Genomic DNA, 19,944 nt, shown 5'->3' on the forward strand with positions numbered 1-19,944 from the left:
GCAGGATTTGCTGCCTGGGCCAGTAGGCTATTTTGAAATGAACCTTGATCTAAAAAAAATGACATTTTATTTTGCAACTCCATGTGTTTCTCTTTGCAATTTACCCCTTCTCTTCAATATGGATGGTCATCCAAACAATCCTATATGTTCATGTGTTCCTATGCACTCACGCGCACGCGTGCACACACACACACACACATACACACACACACAGGCAATCACACAATCACAAGCATATGTAGACATACATGTATCTATGTTTAGTTCAAGTGGAAATGGAGGTTGGTGGATTCTGCTTTGAAATCCTCTTGGGCCACCACTTCTGTTTCCTGAATGTCTGTCTTTTTTCAACCGGGACAGAAAGCTGATTGAAACATGCTCTCTCTGGAGAAGTCATGAGTTCTGTAATGTTTTAGCTAAGGGAATCTCTGAGGGACAAAGCTGCATTGGAAAAAAAAGTCTGGAATAAAATATGCCACAAAATTCCTGATGAAGGTCAGCTGAGTAGGGCCACACACATAAATCTTGTATGCTGTGTTGAAGGAAAGTAAAAGCTAAACTTAAAAATAATGAAGTAGATAATATTAGAGAAATGTTTCCAGCAACAACATAAGTAGTTGTATCCCCTAGTAATAGTTAAAAAAGAATAAAATTGATCATCTGAAACCAGAATTAAATGCCCTTGAGGAAAAGCATTTGTATACAATTAGAATGCAATCTGGGCATGTAAGCTTAAACAGTTTTAAGAACACTTTGGGAAATAGAATCTCATGAGGCCTGGGTTGGCTTTGGACTTGCTATGCACTGACAATGACCTCACAGCCCCTGTCCCATGCTTGCTCAGCTTGCAAGGACTTTTGAGACAGAGCCCAGACCTTCATGCCTACAACCTGAGCCCCCACAAAGTCATTTACAATAGACAAGTGACAAGAAAGACTGAGATTATACTCATAGATAGAATATTAAGTCTTTCTTACAAAATCAAAGGTCAGCTGATACAAAAATCTGAAAGTTGGTGTATACTTTTCTTTAGATGAGCTATTAGAGAAATTGGCATGTTAGCATTTGGGGTTATGTTTTTACCAGGAAGTAATTCCTAATTCATAAGAAATGTCAATTTGAGCTTATAGAGTAGGTTTTGTTTCATCTTTTACATCTGTTAAAGAATTCCAGTTTGGTATGACAAAAAAAAAATAATTGAACTCTGATTCATAATACTCTAGCCACTAAGTCAAAATCCAGAGTTACTGGAATTTAATAACATCATACAGAATCAATAATGGCTCTCGTATTGTTTTGATCTACTTTAGGATTGGTATTGAAAATATCTAGTTTCCAGAACTTGTGAGAGTAGTTGAGCAATGTCTGGTTTGACTTAAGGCTGAGCCCACGAGAGGTAACACCATTTGGGAGACTAAGAACCAGAGACTCGAATGCCCAGAGACCTAGGAAAAAACCAAACATTACTGGCCTTGCAGCTTTAATGAAAGGAGAAGGATACTAGAATCTAGCAAGGCATGTGCAGAATATGTGTATAACTGTGGCTTTTTCTAATATACATCTACAATTGCTGTATTTATACATTTAATGAGAATTATTCTGCAGATATTAATTGTGACTGACAGTATTTTGTGAACTGGCTATAAAACTATAATAAATGATTGGAGAATGCTTTATTGACATCAATAAATTGGGTGTGGCTTTTTAATTTTAGTATTACATATAGATATATTAGTGTATTGTGTAACTTATACAGGGATAATTGATAAGTCAAACTCACATTTGTTCAGTTTTAGAAACACAAATGGAGAGTAGGACCATTGGAGGTTGGATTTAGATATTAGGTCTGTGGTTGAGGTGACTGATGACTGATTCATGATAACTGCTCAGTTATTCTAGTGCACATCTATTCCCAGTGGCAAGAAGTTGCATTTGGGTTACTGTGCTTTGTCCAAGTTCTAGAAGGAGGTTCCCAACTTATATAAAAGTGAGGCCAACAGTGTTGGGTACTCTCAGCTGGCCTGACTTATTACACATTAAAGATTGGGCGCAGTGACCATTGGCAATCACCACAGAGTAAATATAGTAAGGATAAAATAGTATCTTTACCATGTTTATATATATTTATCATACTAATGATACTCTGTAAAAGTGAATGGTTTGGGGTAAAAAATATTAGGTGTTTGGCATTAGTTAATAACAAGGAATAGATTTATGATTTTCATGTGGTTTCAGAGAAATCTTGGGGTTTCAATGATTGAGGTGTACTATAAAACTGGAAATGAACCTCTGTGAACTGCTCTGAAAGAGACCTTGGCTATGATATATCACTGGCCTTCTTAGAAGTCATTCACATCCATGCCAATAGAACTTGAGACCTGAAGAGAAAAGGCGTACTGTGTGACCCGTTTTTGGTAGGACAAACGTTCTCATTCAGGATCTTTGAGCATCTTCTATTATCCATTTATCTCCTGCAACTTCTAGCATGTACCTCCTTGCCACTATTAAAATTGTTTCATGAATATATAAAAAAATCACTGGGGTGTGTTGAGTTCTTTTTATAGAATTCTGAAGATGCTCATATATCTAGTTCCTACAAGTATTCTTTTTTTGCAGCTTTATTTTAAAAAAACAATTATAAATGTACAGATTTTAAGCATTTATGAATAAAAGTATGCAAATACATTTTTGTCAGAACTTAATTTTTTAAGGTATAATAGCATGCATTAAAATCTTACTAGTTACAATGAGCATAAGGTACCTGTAAAACAAAATGTAACCTGGAAATAGTCAAAGTTTTATTGGTGTGTAAAGATTAAGCATAATAGTTTTTCATTTTCTTTTTTTCTTGAACTTCATATAGTCTGTGAGATGTTTCCAGGGTGTTCAGAGCTTTCTGGGGTTAGTATCCAATTATCAGTGACTACATATAATGTCTGTTCTTTTGTGACTGGGTTACCTCACTCAGGATGATATTCTCTAGATGCAGCCATTTTCTTAAGAATTTCATAAAGTCATTGTTTCTGATAGCTGAGTAGTACTCCATTGTGTAAATATACCACAATTTTTTTATCCATTCATCTACTGAAGTACATCTGGGTTCTTTCCAGCTTCTGGCTATTATAAATAGGGCTGCTATGAACATTGTGGTGCATGTGTCTTTGTTGTATGTTGGAGCTTCTCTGGGGTACAGGCCCAGAAGTTGAATAACTGGGTCTTCAGGTAGTACTATGTCCAATTTTCTGAGGTATCACCAGACTGATTTCCAGAGTGGTTGTACCAGTTTACAACCCCACCAACAGTGGAGAAGTGTTCCTCTTTCTCCACATCCTTGCCAGCATCTGCTGTCATCTGAATTATTGATCTCAGACATTCTGGTTGGTGTGAGGTGGAATCTCAGGGTTGTTTTGATTTGCATTTCCCTGATGGCTAATGATGTCAAGCACTTCCTTAGGTGCTTCTCAGCCATTTGATATTCCTCAATCGAGAATTTTTGTTTAGCTCTGTACCCCATTTTTAATAGGGTTGTTTGATTCTCTGATGTCTAACTTCTTGAGTTCTTTGCATACCTTGGATATTAGGCTTCTATCAGATGTGGAATTGGTAAAGAACTTTTCCCAATCTGTTGGCTGCCGTTTTGTTTTCTGGGCAGTGTCCTTAGCCTTACAGAAACTTTGCAATCTCATTAAGTCCCATTTCTCAATCCTTGATCTTAGAGCATAAGCCATTGGTGTTCTGTTCAGGAAATTTTCTCCTGTGCCTATGTGTTCTAAGGTTTTCCCTACTTTCTCTTCTAAAAATTTCAGTGTACCTGGTTTAATGTGGAGATCTTTGATCCACTTGCACTTGAGCTTTGTACAAGGAGATAAGAAAGGGTCGATTTTCATTCTTCTGCATGCTGAGTGCCAGTTGGACCAACACCATTTGTTGAATAGGCTGTCCTTTTTCCATTGAATGTTTACAGCTCCTTTGTCAAAAATTAAGTGACCATATATGTGAATGCTCATTTCTGGATCTTCTATTCTATTTCATTGATCCACGAGCCTATTTCCATTCCAGTACCATGCAGTTTTCAGCACAATTGCCTTGTAATATAGTTGAGGTCAGGGATAGTAATTCCCCCAGATGTTTTCTTGTTGTTGAGGATGGATTTTCCTATTCTAGGTCTTTTGTTATTCCAGATGAAATTGCACATTGCTCTTTTCAACTCTATGAAGAATTGAGTTGGAATTTTGATGGGGATTTTATTGAATCTGTAGATTGTTTTTGGTAAGAAGGCCATTTTTACAATGTTGATTCTTCCAATCTATGAGCATGGGAGATCTTTCCATTTTCTGAGATCATCCTACATTTCCTTCTTTAGAGATTTGAAGTTCTTGTCATACAGGTCCTTCACTTGCTTAGTTAGAGTCACACCAAGGTATTTCATAGTTTTTGTGACTATTGTGAAGGGTATCTTTTCCCTAATTTCTTTCTCCACATGTTTGTCCTTTGAGTAGAGGAAGGCTACTGATTTGTTTGAGTTAATTTTATATCCAGCCACTTTGCTGAACTTGTTTATCAGCTGTAGAAGTTCTCTGGTGGAATTTTTGGGGTCGCTTATGTACACTATCATGTCATCTGCAAACAGTGATGTTTTTACTTCTTCCTTTCCAATTTGTATCCCTTTGATTTCCTTTTGCTGTCTAATTGCTCTGGCCAGAACTTCCAGTACTGTGCTGGATAGATAGGTAGGGGGAGAGTAGGCAGCCTTGTCTAGTCCCTGATTTTAGTGGGATTGCTTCAAGTTTCTCAGTGTTAAGTTTGATGTTGGCTATTTGTTTGCTGTATATTGCTTTTATTATGTTTAGGTATGGGCCTTGGATTCCAGTTCTTTCCAAGACCTTTTAAAATGAAGGAGTGTTGAATTTTATGGAATGCTTTCTCAGCATCTAGTGATATGACCATGTGGTTATTTTCTTTGAGTTTGTTTATATGGTGGATTATGTTGATGGATTTCCATATATTAAATCATCCCTGCATCCCAAGGATGAAGCCTACTTGATCATGGTGAATGATCATTTTGATGTGTTTTTGGATTTGGTTTGCAAGGATTTTGTTGAGTATTTTTGCATCAATGTTCATAGGTGAGATTGGTCTGAAGTTCTCTTTCCTTGCAGGGTCTTTGTGTGGTTTAGGAACGAGGGTTATTGTGGCCTTGAAAAATGAGTTAGGTAGTGTTCCATCTGACTCAATTTTGTGGAATAGTTTGGGGAGTATTGGTATTAGGTCGTCAATAAATGTCTGATAGAATTCTGCACTGAACCAATCTGGACTTGGGCTTGTATTTGTTTAGGAGGCTTTTGATGACTGCTTCTATTTCTTTAGGTGTTATGGGATTATTTAGATGGTTTACCTGGTCCTGGTTTAACTTTAGTATCTGGTATCTGTCTAGGAATTCATCCATTTCCTCCAGATTTTCCAGCTTTGTTGAGTATAGGCTTTTGTAGTAGGATCTGGTGATGTCTTGAATTTCCTCAGTTTCAGTTATTATATCTCCCCTTTCATTTCTGATTTTGTTCATTTGGATACTCCCTTTTTGCCTTCCAGTTAGTCTGGCTAAGGTTTTATCAATCTTGTTAATTTTCTCAAAGAACCAGCTCTTGGTTTTGTTGATTCTTTGGATGGTTCTTTTTGTTTCTATTTGTCCAATTTCTGCTCTGAGTTTGATTATTTCTTGCCATCTAGTCCTCTTGGGTGTATCTGCTTCCTTTTGTTCTAGAGTTTTCAACCATGCTGTCAAGTTGGTAGTGTATGCTCTCTTCAGAACTATGAATTTTCCTCTCAGTACTGCTTTCATTGCATCCCATAGGTTTGGGTATGTTGTATTTTCCTTTTCATTAACGTCTAGAAAATCCTTAATTTCTTTCTTTATTTTTTCTTTGACCATGCTATCTTTTAATAGAGCATCGTTTAGTTTCCACCTGTATATGGGCTTTTTGTTTTCTTTTTTGTTATTAAAGACTAGCCTTAGACAATGGTGTTCTGATAGGAGGCATGGGAGTATTTCAATATTCTTATAACTATTGAGGCTTGTTTTGTGACTGAGTATATGGTCAATTTTGGAGAAGGTGCTGTGAGGTGCTGAGAAGAGGGTGTATTCTTTTGTTTTAGGATGATATGTTCCATAGATGTCTATTAATTCCAATTGGTTCATAACCTTTGCTAGTTTCACTGTTTGATTGTTCAGTTTCTATTTCCATGATCTGTCCATTTATGAGAGTGGGGTGTTGAGGTCTCCCACTATTATTGTGTGGGGTGCAATGTATTTTTTGAGCTTTAGTAGGGTTTCTTTTATGAATATGGGTGCTCTTGTATTTGGAGCATATATGTTAAGGACTGAGAGTTCCTCCTGACAAATTTTCCCTGTAATGAGTAAGAAGTGTCCTTTCTTATCTTTTTTGATAACTTTTGGTTGAAAATCTACTTTGTTCAATATTAGAATGGCCACTCCAGCTTGCTTCTTGGGGCCATTTGCTTGGAAGTTTTTTCCCAACCTTTTACTGTGAGATAGTTTCTGTCTTTGTCTCTGAGATGAGTTTCCTGTATGCAGCAAAATGCTGGATTCTGTTTATGTATCCAGTGATAGCCTATATCTTTTTATTGGGAAATTGAGTCCATTTATGTTAACAGATATTAAGGAATAGTGGTTGCTGTTTTCTGCTAATTTTGCTTTTAGAGGTAGAATTGTGCCTGTATGTCTTTCTTCTTTTGGTTTTCTTGCTTAGGTATTTTCTTGTTTTTACTAGGATGTAGTTTCCCTCCTTTTATTGGGTTTTCCACCTATAATTTGTTGTAGTGCTGGATTTGTGGTCAGATATTGTGTAAATTTAGTTTTGTCCTGAAATATCTTGGTCTCTCCATCATCTATGGTGATTTAGAGTTTTGCTGGGTATAGCAGCTTGGGCTGACACTTGTGTTCTCTTAGGGTCTGCATGATTTCTGTCCAGGATCTTCTAGCTTTCATAGTCTCTGTTGAGAAGTAAGGTGTGATTCTGATTGGTCTGGCTTTATATGTTACATGACCTTTTCCCCTTACTGCTTTTAGTATTCTTTCTTTGCTTTGGGCACTTGGCGTTTTGATTAATATGTGTTGGGACAATTTCTTTTTTAGTCCTCTCTATTTGGAGTTCTGTAGCCTTCTTTTATGCTCATGGTCATCTCATTCTTAAGGGTAGGGAAGTTTTCTTCTACAATTTTGTTGAGGATATTTACTGTGCCTCTTAGTTGATATTCTTTGCCCTCTTCTATTCCTATTATCCTTAGGTTTGGTCTTCTCATTGTGTCCTGGATCTCCTGGACATTTTGGGTTAGGAGCTTTTTGGCTTTTGCATCTTCTCTGGCTGTTTTGTCTATGTTTTCAATGTTGTCTTCGGCCCCCGAGATTCTCTCTTCCATCTCTTGTAGTCTGTTGGTAGTGCTTGCATCTGTGACTCCTCATTTCTTTTTTATGTTTTCTACCTGTAGGGTTGTCTCTTTTAGTGTTTTCTTTATTGTTTCCATTTCCATTTTAAATTCTTTCTTCAATTTCTTCATCTCTTTGGTTCTGTTTTCCTTTAGTTCTTTGATTTCTTTGAGTGTTTTTTCTTGTTTCCTCTTTAAAAGCTTCTATTTCCTTATGTTTTCCCTCCCGTTCTTGTTTAAGGATCTCTATCATCATCTTGAGGTATGATTTCAGGTCTGAGTCTTCTTTTTCTGGAGTGTTTGGCATTCCACTGTTTGCTGTGATAGGAGAGCTGGGTTCTGGTGTTGCCAGGTTGTCTTGGTTTCCCTGGGGTAAGTTCTTTTGTTTTCCTCTTACCCTCTTGTTGTCTGTGATTATATGTGGTCTTGTTGTCAGTGACTGGTTCCCATCTCTCCCATGTACCTGGCCTGTGTCCCTGGATCTCTGTTGTTCCTGGTGGCAGATGGCCTGAGTGCTTGTTCTGTAAGCACGGGCCCGCCAGGTGGAAACTGAGACCCTATGGCAGAGTTCCTGCTCCCCTGAACCAATGTGGGGGTGTGTGCTTTCCAGGTGCTTGACCCTGACCTCTCATCCCCCTGGATACTCTCAGCGCAGTCTCACCAGGCCTGTGTCCCCGGATCTCCAGTGTTCCTGTTAGCAGATGACCTGAGTGCCAGTTCTACACGCATGGGCCCTCCAGCTGGAAACTGAGACCCTATGGCAGGGTTCTTGCTTCCCTGAACCAATGGGGGGTGTGCACTTTCAGAGGGCTCAACACAGACCTCTCTGCTCCCCGGCTACTCGCAGCGCAGTCTCAGCAGGCCTGTGTCTCTCCCTATACGTATTCTTGACTACTTCCTTTATGAACGATTGTGAGGCCTAATCTATGTTTAGTTAGGATGACTAATGGCTGTCCCTACATTTCAACAAGGCCGTGTATGATAGTTAATCTTGTCACCTTAACTATACTGAGAATCAGCATGGAAACACGTCTCTGAGTTTGTCCATGAAGCTGTTTTCTAGAATGAACTGAGGAGAGAAGAGTCAGCCTGAAAGAAGGAGCTGTTATCCCAGGGGCTGGCATTTTTAACTAAACCGAAAGAAATCACTGGGCTGCTGATGCAATGACATCATCTACCTCCAGATCCTGAGATCAGACCATCAGTGCCATAGTGGGTTATAACCCTTCAAACTGTAATCTAAGATAAATCCTTTCTCCTTTAAGTTGCCTTTTGTCAGGTATTTTTGTCACAGCAACATGACCTAATGCCTTATGCTTTTGCAATTTCATACAGATGCTTCATGGAGGTACTTGGTAAAAAGTGGTGATCTGTGTGTCACTGACATGGACCAGAGCTTGGTGTCGACCCCAGCTGCCAAGGACTGGCATGGGAGACCCAGGAAGAAGACGTCTATGACTTTCCAGGTTTTAGCCACTTTTAAAAAACGATTTATTTATACACTGTCACTGTCTTCAGATACACCAGAAGAGGGCATTGGATTCCATTACAGATAGTTGTGAACCACCATGTGGTTTTTGGGAATTGAACTCAGGACCTCTGCAAGAACAGTCAGTGATCTTAACCTCTGAGCCATCTCTCCAACCTGTCTTTAGCCTCTTCTTCTAGTAGTCTCTTCAGAATCTTAGGATATGGCTTAAGTGTAATTTCTCTATAGATATTTCTTACTGACTCAGTTTAATTGAATAGGGTCTTGTTTGGATTGGTCAGAATGGATGTTCATGAGAGAATAGATCACTACAGACACTTCAGATTAGAGAAAAATGGCCAAGGGCTGATAATTCAGAATCTTAATGAGATTTTATAATAATAGAGGAAATAATACATTTTCAATTAGTTATCAAATTCAGCTAGATGAAAACTTAGAAGACACTGAGCCCCAGTTCTTCAGTTGACAAAAAATTAACAAAAAATGCTTAGGGGCCAGAGTAGGTTCCTGGCTAGTGAATGACCTGAAAAGAACCAGGCATTGTCTCTTTATGTGCTTGTTTCTCGAAGTATGTGAGCCCGGAGCAACACAACCCCTAGGAGCCTTGGAGAAATGCAGGGACTTCTACTATTCAACTCAACACACACTTGCTGATCAATCACTGCACACTAAGTACTATGTGAAATGTGGAGACAGTCACATGTAATGCAAGGAACAAGAGGCTCAGCTTAGTGGACAAACTTCCAGAAAACGTCTGCCTAGAAAGCGAGGACCCATCTTCTCTCTTTGGATATGTCCTGTACACAGAGATGCCTCATCGTTCTTCACACATGTCATTTGAATGGGAACTTTCCACACCCTGTTCATAACACAGAGGTTGCTGAGTGACAAGGGTTAGTTGACACATAAGAGCTTGGCTTATTAACCTTCTGTATACTCAGGCCTGACCTCTGGGATTAGAAATCCTTCCTGTCCTGTCTCCTCGTATTCCCTCCATCTGCCCTTGCTCTGAGGGTTGCAAGGCCTAAGATGATTTTGATGCAGACACCGTGTTTATCTGGCTTCACTGGTATACCATTCCTCTGTGTTTGGCCCAGCTGCTGAGTGATGCCCTAGTCTCCTCTCTACGGGACATCACATCTTCCAGCTGCCTGAGTAGCTGTGTTGAAAGATCTCTTTGAGTTTATCTTGGGTAGAGAGTTAAATTATCACTTCTTGGGCCGGGCCAGCACCCAGCTTTACTCTTGCACTATGCCTGAGACTTGGAAACGGACAAAAGAGGAGGAAAAATCAGGAAAAGCTACTTGATTTGTTGTTGTTATCACTGAAGGGATTTTAGCCAAGAGCTGATGAGAGCAAGGAAAGTGCAGGTCCCAAGGTCTCTGGTGTGGGCTGAAGGGAAGAGTGTCTCCAGGAGGACTCTGGCTGCAAAGAAGGAGTAACTTCTTTGTGCAAACCTTAGTGATGACAATGATAATGTCAGCCAGCAGTATTCGGCTCCTCATGTGTGCCAGGTACACTGTGACCTCTGACATGGGAAACATTTCATCAGTTAATCTAATGTCTAACACCCTTGTGACATAGGTACTGTGTTGGTTATGCTTTATGCCAACTTGACATAAGATCAAGGCTTTGGGGGAGAGGAAATGCTTCTGTAAGATTTGCCTATAAGCACTCTCTTGATTACTGTAGGAGACCTATTCCACTGTGAGTAGTGCCAACCCTGAGCAGGTAGTCCTGAGTTATATAAGAAAGAAGACTGAATGAGCTATGAGAAATGAGTCAGTGAACAACATTCCTCCACAATCTCTGCTTCAATCCCTGGCTCCAGGTTTTTGCCTGGAGTTCCAGCCCTAATTTCCATCGTGATGAAGTATGTCCTGAGAGATGGATGCTGAGTGACCACTTTCCTTCCTAAGTTGCCTTTGCTCATGGTGTTTTATCATAGCAACAGAAACCCTTGCATAATGAATAATTTTCAATTAACACAGCCTTTAAACAGACAGAATGGAAGAAGACCCCAGAGGATGAAAGAAAAGGAAGACATATACCTTCAACTCAGAAAATGCCAATGTATAGTTAGACACCATGTTAGGGTTGCTCATGTGTTAGGTGAGAAGGTAAATAGAAAGCATGAACTTGACTCTGAGTCCTGTGCTGCTTTTAATTTGCTCTGGTCTCTTCTCCAACATTCTATATAGTAGTGGTTCTAAACTTTTCTAATACTGAGACCCTTTAATACAATTCCCCATGTTGTGGTGACTCCCAACCACAAAATTATTTTGCTGATACCCCTTAACTGTAATTTCGCCATTGTTATAAATCATAGTATAAAAATCTGATATGCAGGATATCCGATATAGGAACCTCAAATGAGTTATGACCCACAGGTCGACAACCACTGTTTTATAGCCCTATCAAATGCAGTCCTGAAGAAGGCAGAGTGGGTCTGGAGTATCTCCAAAGCCCATTTCCAAATAATTGTCATGACTTGACCCATTGGAAACTCTCTGGAAATGTCCTATTCACAAGCATGTCTTCATTTGACCAGACATAATTTTAGAGTAGCAAATTCCCATGACACTGGTTTAAAAAAAAATAAAGAGATTATATTTGTCAATGCTAGCAATTCCAGCTGTGTGAAACACCAGCAAGGCCACAAAGCTCAAAGGGGCATCTAAGTAAAAAAAAAAAAAAAAAAAAAGTCCATTGTCTTCTGAACCCCTGACACAAGGAGAGGGGGACTTTGCATGTGTGTATAATCAGGAAAGTGAGCCTCTATTTCTTGTTTCTGGAATACTGTGAAGCCCCACTACAGCAGAAGGTGAAGCAAAAAGATAAGCATCAATGGCTGGAATGCTGGGGGCAATGAATACACTCATGGAGGCCCTTGGCAAACAGTAGCAGTATCCCTGATTGTAGAACCCTCTGGCTAGTCACCTAGGGAACGTGCTCAGAGTGCACTGACTTCTGTGGCTGTGTCGTTAGAGAATGAAGCCTGAATACATTTAATCCAGGAAATTGTCATAACAAATGACAGTGACACCATGCAGTAATGTCACAAGGGAAGCAAGCTGATATCCAGAACTGCCACATTACATCATTTAAACAATTTAAGCTTAAAAGAAAAAAGAGAAAGCAAAGCTAGGCTAGCTACTCTGAGAAAATGGCACAAGTTACTAAAATCAAGAATGAAACCAAGGATGCCATTACTAATGTCACAGGAATGAAAGGAACATGGGTATAAGAATATGAACATCTACATGCCAAAAACCTGAGAAGCCTAAACAGAAGGACAGACTTCAAGGAACACATCGACTATCCAAAGTGACTAGGAATAAAAAAAATTAACAGACCCATAAGAAGTAAGGAAGTTGAACTAGTGATTTAAAACCTTTTCATGTGGATTTTATGGTGAATTATGTCAACATCTGCAGGAACGAACAGAATTCCCTCATAGGTTCCCAAACAGGGAAAAACTTCCAAATTCACCCGATGAATTTGGTATTGAGCTTATTTTATAACTATGTGAAGATATAACAAGGAAGCTAAAGCTTAATGCCCTTTATAAATACAGAAAGCAAAACCACCAATAAAATGCTAGCAAAAAAAACAGAAAGGGTGGATGAGGTGGGCCAACAGATAGAGGTGTGTGGTCCCCAGGACCCACATGGTAGAAGTTGGAGACTGATTCCTGCACATTGTCCTCTGACTCCCATATGTACACCTCTCCAAAAATATATTAAAAATCTTAAATATTTAAAAATTATGTAGGCAAATGTATCTAATAACATACACAAGGGACTTACTATATATTGCAACCATGGAGAAAAGTATTCTGTGAGTGACAGTTTGATCAGCGAACGAAATAGCATACACTAGTAACAGAAGAACTAACAAAATCCCACAATTGTTTCAATGGACACAAGAAGTTATCTGGAAAAGCCCAGTATCTTCCCATAGTGAAAACCACACATGAAAAGAGGAATAAAGAGGCAACATTTTCTCATCCAGATACCAGGGCACCTATTAAAAACAAAACCAAACCAAAGCACGTCTGGCATCAAACTCAGTGGTGAACATCTGAAAGGAGAGGCTCTGCCAACTCATCACTTCTACTCGACAGTGGGTGAGTGAGTTCAGGCAAGGCCAGTGGGCGAGAGATGGAAATAAAAGGCATCCACGAGGAGGAAGAAACAGCCCAGAATTGCAGATATCATTTTATAGATGCAATCCCAAGGGAATACACACACACACACACACACACACACACACACACACACATTCAGACATACATGCACATATACGCAGACACACACACACAGAGGGAGAGAGAAAGATATGCATACACAGAGACAGATACATACACAAACACACTTACTAGAGCTCTGATACAAAGTCAAGTCTGTATCTCAGAAGGTCTACAGAAACACAGACTCAGTTTACAGAAATGAATGGTTATCTTTACATAGCAAAATGGATAATGTGAAATTAATATAATGCCATAGTATTAATATAAAAATAACAAAATACTTAGAAATACTTCCCCCCCCAAAGGGGAAGGAGGACTTGTGCAATGAAGTCTAAAAAGCTATGTAGAGACATTAAATAAATGGAATGATACCATCATGCTCACAGAACAGAAGATTTAATATTGTTTACATGGGAACACTACCCAAATCAATTAAAAGATTGATTGAGCTACTGTATTTATCAAAGTCCCACATGTTTTTTGTCACTATGCATAAGATTAATTTCAAGATACTCCTGGAAGTAGAAATACACACAATACAGGGAAAGCATTCATTGAAAAACAGTCATTCCTGAAGATGTGATGGCCAAGTGTTATGTACCAAGTTGGCAAAGTGTGGTTCCTAATGACTCGGTCGAGCACTAGAGCAGCTGGTGCTGCTCTGACAGCACCCACTGGTCGGCTGTAGGGTTGTCTGTGGCATTTGGATGAACCGGGCCCAGTCAGTTTTACAGCAGAACGTGAGGATGGCAGCGTGAACAGGAGCTTGAGTTTGTCTTGCATTTCACTTCATAGACTGGACTTCTATTCCATAGTCATATAAGCCAGTTTTCTGCAATATCTATCATCTATCATCTATCATCCATCAATCTGTCAGTCTATCAATCTATCAATCTATCAATCTATTCACCCTATCATCCTATCTATCTATCTATCTATCATCCTATCTATCTATCTATCTATCTATCTATCTATCTATCTATCTATCTATCTATCTATGATCTACATACTGTTTCTGTTATCTGATGAAACAGTTCTGAACTGAAACCAGTACTGACTGGTTCAGAGAACTCACTTCCTGACTCCAACACTTACTACAAACTTGTAGTAAGGCAGATTCAATGAAACTGTCATAGGCACAAAGCACATATCAATGGGGGCAGAGTTCCGGAAATAAGCATATACATTTATTTCAGTTGGCTTTAAGGAAGGTCCAGCACAATATAAAGGGTGAAGAATTGCTTTTTCAACAAGAAAACAGTATTGGAATTATTGGGACAGTTATGCAGAATGACTCTGTACTCTTAACTGCATAACACATGCAAGAATCAACTCAAAATGGACCAAAACCTAAATGTAAGCTCTAAACCTAGGGGCTGGAGAGATGAGTCAGCTCTACCACAGGATCACAGTTCAATTCCCAGCACCCACATGGCAGCTTGCAGCTGTCTGTAAATCTAGTACCAGAAGCCTTCCCACTTCACAAACACCAATCAATGTTCATAAAGTAAAAATAAATAAATATTTTAAAAATCTAAAATCATATGTTAACACTACGAGAAGAAAAAATACAAGGAAAATTTTTTTGTGAGCTTATGTTTCTCAAAAATATAAACAAGCAAGCCCGTGTATTATACTTTGTAAAACAACTTTTAAAATGTACTTTAAAAAACACTACTGAGAAAATCTGAGAATAACATACAGAAGGCCAGAAACATTTGAAGTCACATATCTGAGAATGGTACATACACAGACTATATATATTAAAAAAAACTTGTAAGCAAAGAATAAAAACTAAAATTCTCAAACAGTGTACAAAGAATTTGAACAGGTATTTCCCAAAGACAGGAAAATATCCAATAAGTACATGAAAAAGAAGCGATGCCATTAGTCCTTAGGAAATGGAAATCAAAGCCCAGTAAGGGACCAGAGCCATGAGGATGGCTGACTTGGATAGTGGGCAGTTGGACAAATGATTGATAGATGGATACACAGATGATACATATATAAAAAGATAAACATTTTAGAATGGAAAACGGTGTTAGAAAACATCCAAATCCGTTTGCTTTGTTTTCTTGTTAGTATAAAATGATTACAATGCCTCTGGGAAACAGCTTTGCCACTCTGCCAAATTTATACACATAATCTCCATATGTCCCAAGAAGTACACTTCCAGGTATGCACCCAAGAAGCTGAAAACACATCCCCCAAAACCCGTACACAGCATTATGCTGAATGGGCAAAAGTCAGAAGCAACCCAAATGTCCAACAAAGATAAATAAATAGAAAGTGATGTAACCACATCATGGAATGTTATTCAGGAGAACTGGATGCTGTCATGTGGTCAAACCCCAAGCTATTCCACTAAAGTCAAATAACCCTAGCACAAAAGCAGAGCTACTGTGCAGTGGTACTGAGGGCTACGCAGCTCTGACTACGCTAACACGGAGTTGTACACTTTAAGGCACACACATTTTTTAAGGGGGTATGAAGGTGTATTTGTCAGTGTGGGTAGAGGGAGCATCGTTATCACTTGGCAGGCTGAATGGCTTGATTTATGCCTTTTAAATCCTTAGACAGTAAAAAGCCTTCATTATGCTCCTGCTCCAGACCCTTTGCTGCCAGGGTGGGCTAGGGTATAGCAGAAATAGCAGAGCTGAGGCCTGAGGTTATAAACAGTCATGTAAAAAGCTCAAACTTGTTCCGAGTCTCAGCCAAACAACAATCCTGAAGCCTTTCTGTTTAAACCTGAATGGTTGGTCCTCCAGGAGGAAGGACTGGAGCCCCTCTTGGGCTGCAGGCTCCTGGCTCTCTCTGGGTCCTACCTCCTGCCTGTCACTCTTCTGATGTTCTGTATGTTGCTACATTGGTACCTTGGATGCTTGATTTACTTTATTTTTAGTGATTTCTGACTGTGCTACTTACAAGTAAACTGCATTCCACTTATATTTTGGGAAAAAGCACATTTTTGAAAAAGGCCATCCGTATTATCCTTAATGATGTGACATCCCTGTGGCTCTTATTTGCTTTATTCCTGACAGCTCCTGGGTTTGCCCGCTCACTGGGGACTCTGACGCACTGATGGAAAGTACTACCATGCCTTGGAGTTAGTATTATGAACTCTTAGAGATAGAGTAAGTTCTGGTAGTTGAGAAAGGAGGCAATAGGAGGCAATGTCTTGGGTTTTTAAGGGGCAGGGGTCGGGGGAGAGTACTGGGGTTGGATCTATGGCTTAGCAGGCAAAAGGGTTTGCTGTCCAAGCATGAGGACCTTAGTTCAACTCTTCAGAAGCCACAGAAAATGTCAGCTTTTGTTGGGGGTGTCTGTAACACCAGTACTCGGGTCAGGGGTAAAGGAGAACTGTTGGGACTTGCTGGTCACCAGCCTAACTCTAGGTTCAGTGAAAGACCCTGTCTCAAGGGAATAAAGCAGAGGCTGTTAGAACAGGACATTCTTCTGGCCTCTGCACATGTGCTTGTACACACTAAGTAAAAATATAAAACCGAAACGCCAACGAGGAATTCCAAAATGATAGAGATTGAGCTAGAAAAGGCCCTGTTAAGTTTTGAACTTGAGTTGAAGAGGTTTTGTTAAGTCAACATGACTGACCTAAGCTAATATGGCAGCTATACATGGTATGCTATACTGCTGCCAAAACACAGTAGGTGCTCAGACAGCAAACATGAAACACAAGTATCTGATGACAACAGACCCTTTTAGCTGTGGCTCGCTGTCTTTAGTGAGCCTCAGAGCCCTCCTTCAGGTACATCAACTCACAAAGCTGCTAAATTCTCTCTGTATAAGAGTAAATCATGAGATACTGGGTTCACCAGAGACCCCCCCCAAAAAAAGGGCCATCCAGAAAAAGCTGACAAACAGAAAGGAGGGTGCTTCAGCACTTAAGAGCCATAGGGATTACAAGGATGTAACTTTCTCATGCAAAAGCAGCAGGCAGAAAGTCAATAGCCCTGGGCGGAACAGTAAAAGGGAAGCCAGTGAACCACAAAAACCAGCCTGTGACCGGATTATCGGCCACATTAGAAACACAGATTAATATGAACAAATAACGGGCCGGGGTGGGAAGCAGTTTTATGGCATGTAACAAAAGTTTTAATCTTTGTTTAAATAAGACTTCAAAAGAATTCCATATACAAAGGAGTTGGTGAGACAACTTTTTGGGGGAAAAAAAGAAAAGAAGAGAAAAAAAGAAAAATCAGCTTCAAGAGATGCAAGGGTGAGTAGCCAAACTCCTGTCTCTTTCTGAGGTCAAGCTGTATTTCAGATCTCAGCAAGTAGGAGGCAATTAGCACTCGGTGATTTTAAACTCTTTCACAGTTGCTCTTCACAGGCTGATGAGACAGCAGAGCGCTGTGGCTGAAGGCCAATGTTTATTTTTACCCAGTTCCTATTTTATTAATGGGATTGTGGGCCACAGGGCCTCCAGGTACGCAGCGCAGCACTAAAATGCCCCACTCTGTAATTAAGTGGCGCAGAGAGGATTAGAGCAAGCTAAGTGGCTGTTACTTTTCAGCCTGGTGTGGTCCAGGCCAGGCATGCTGAGGCTGTCATGGCAGACCTAGTGAATTCTACCTCATAAGTCTACAGAATATGGGGTCGGAGGTTTCCCTGCAAAGCAAGAGTTTGAATAAATGGGTCTTTCTCTCCAAATAAAAATATACATAAAGAGGTGGGGGAAGCCCTCCTCAAGTACATGTTCCAAGAGTGAAAGATGAGAATCCCTCAGACAGAATAATAAACACATCAACAATAGTATCATTTAAAGAAATGGAATCCTCTCCATTATCAAGGGACTTGGAAGGAGTCTAACTTCCATGGGACTCTCAATCCAAGATGGGGCTCTCCTTCCTCTTTGTGAGTTAGAACTTCAGCTGCTGAGTTCTTTGAAAGGAATAAAAAAATAAAGCGATCAGCTAATGTTGCCCTGCGCAATAATTCAAAGCATCAGAAATGCTTGTAGAATGCAAAACAGACCCTGTTAGCAGGAGGAAAAAGTCCCTAAGCCAGCGTTCTATCATTTTTGTTTGATTTGACCAAATCCACTGTTGCCGCTAACTGTTAGACTCATTTAAAAATAGTAAATGTAGGAAGAGCTTTGCTTTGATCAGTCAGAGTCATGACTGCCAGGCTGGAGATTACTGCCAGGGCTAGTCTCCTGTGGGGCTTCACATCAGAGAAAAGGCAGCGGCAACAGCATCTGGAAACACGGTGTTCTGGCCCGAGCACAGGATAGCATTGCCTCTGCCCAGAAACTTACAGAGAAACAACAGGGCATGGTGAAGTAGAGTACTTACGAGGATCCTGGGCTTGCAGTTGGAGGAGGCCCTAGAGAGAACAATAAAAGGAACAGTCTGGGTAACAGGCTGAGAGAGAGTATCTCCACTATAACAATGGATGTTCACACCCTTAGTGGGTTTTCTTGGATTCACTATTCTGTACTTAGCCCCCCACCCACCTCTGTGAATACCAGGATAACATGCCCGGCTCCCACAGCACAGGGTCTAAAGAATACTCAGACGTATGCAGAACACAATTCAGAGAGTAGCCCCTGCTCCTCCAGGAGGCATAGTGACTGCACGCGGCACAAACATTTCCAACCCCTCTGGGGGAGGGGCACCTTGCTGAGCTGAGAACTAGATGCCATAAGGCTCTGGAGGAGAGAAAGTGACCTCACAGAGAAGTGGCCGTTAGTCCTCCTCTGCTGTTTTAGAATTGGCTCACTCTGACTATAGTAATTCCCTTCTGGGTAGGTTACTTATTTGAAACTAAATACAATGTCACCAAATACAATGTGGGTCTCAGTGAGTGTCCTCGGGACTCTGGTTGTCCTGTGGCTACTTACCAAACTTGACAAACAGGACTCCGGTGGTAGAAACCACTTTCTTGCCATTTGTTGCGACACACTGGAAGTAACCGGTGTCTGTGGTATCAAGGTTTCTAATCCGCAGCCGAGAGCCATAGTTGGTTGCCCGGAAGGAGATTCTACGAGGTTCTTGGACCACAGGTGCATCATTCTTGAACCAGCGGATACTGGGAGGTGGATTCCCAGACACTTTGCAGTGCAGTTCAGCAGTCTGCCCCAGGGACGTTGTGATGTTATTCATCGGTTCATCAAGGGTTAAGTAAGAATCTGTGGACCAGAAAAGAAGAGGCAATGAGGGGTCACACAGCTGAAGAACACCCTATTCCAGGGGGTCCCTAGGGCCAAAGTGAGATGACCCAACATGGAGGTTCACCTCGGAGAAAGAATAGACAAGTGGTAGCAATGACCGAGTAGCAATGGCTACTAACACACCCCACAAAGACCGACGCCAGGATGGGAGAAAGTGCGGCTGGTCACAGGGTAAGACCCAAGTGTCACCTGAGGGTATTCTACTCACAGATAACCAGCCGTGTTCTCTCAGACAAGGTAACATTCTGAGTTTCAGGTTGGAAACAGATTGTAAAATTAGTACATGTTCCTTATTGAAAATAATAATATGGTTAAAAAAAAGAGGAGGAAATAGACAAAGGACCAAGAAATATTAGTTTAATTAGAATCTTTCTACCTCTAAATGATACATTCACAGTCTCTGGCAAATCTGTTTATTTATCTTGGTAAGAAGAAAAGAGAAAATCCAACTCTAGAAAAACCAAGAGCAACACAATTATTTCCATATATCACATTATACCACACAAGATCAGGAACTGTACCTCAAACCTTCTTATTGGTCGTACAAAGCTCATGGTGACCAGATCACCA

General features: G+C 40.2%; 1 protein-coding gene across 1 annotated transcript in view; it reads right to left on the reverse strand.

Annotated features, from left to right (window-relative positions):
- ROR1 (receptor tyrosine kinase like orphan receptor 1) overlaps nucleotides 1-19,944 on the reverse strand; it is a gene marked incomplete at both ends in the record, with an annotated part of 349,065 nt that overhangs the window by 88,268 nt on the left and 240,853 nt on the right. The window contains 2 exons of the mRNA XM_080921318.1: nucleotides 18,497-18,527; nucleotides 19,045-19,332. Of these exons, the coding sequence (XP_080777444.1) occupies nucleotides 18,497-18,527; nucleotides 19,045-19,332 (319 nt within the window). The remainder of the gene's footprint in view (nucleotides 1-18,496; nucleotides 18,528-19,044; nucleotides 19,333-19,944) is intronic.

The sequence above is a fragment of the Micromys minutus genome (genome assembly GCF_963924665.1).
Source record: "Micromys minutus genome assembly, chromosome: 9".
Classification (NCBI taxonomy): Eukaryota; Metazoa; Chordata; class Mammalia; order Rodentia; family Muridae; genus Micromys; species Micromys minutus.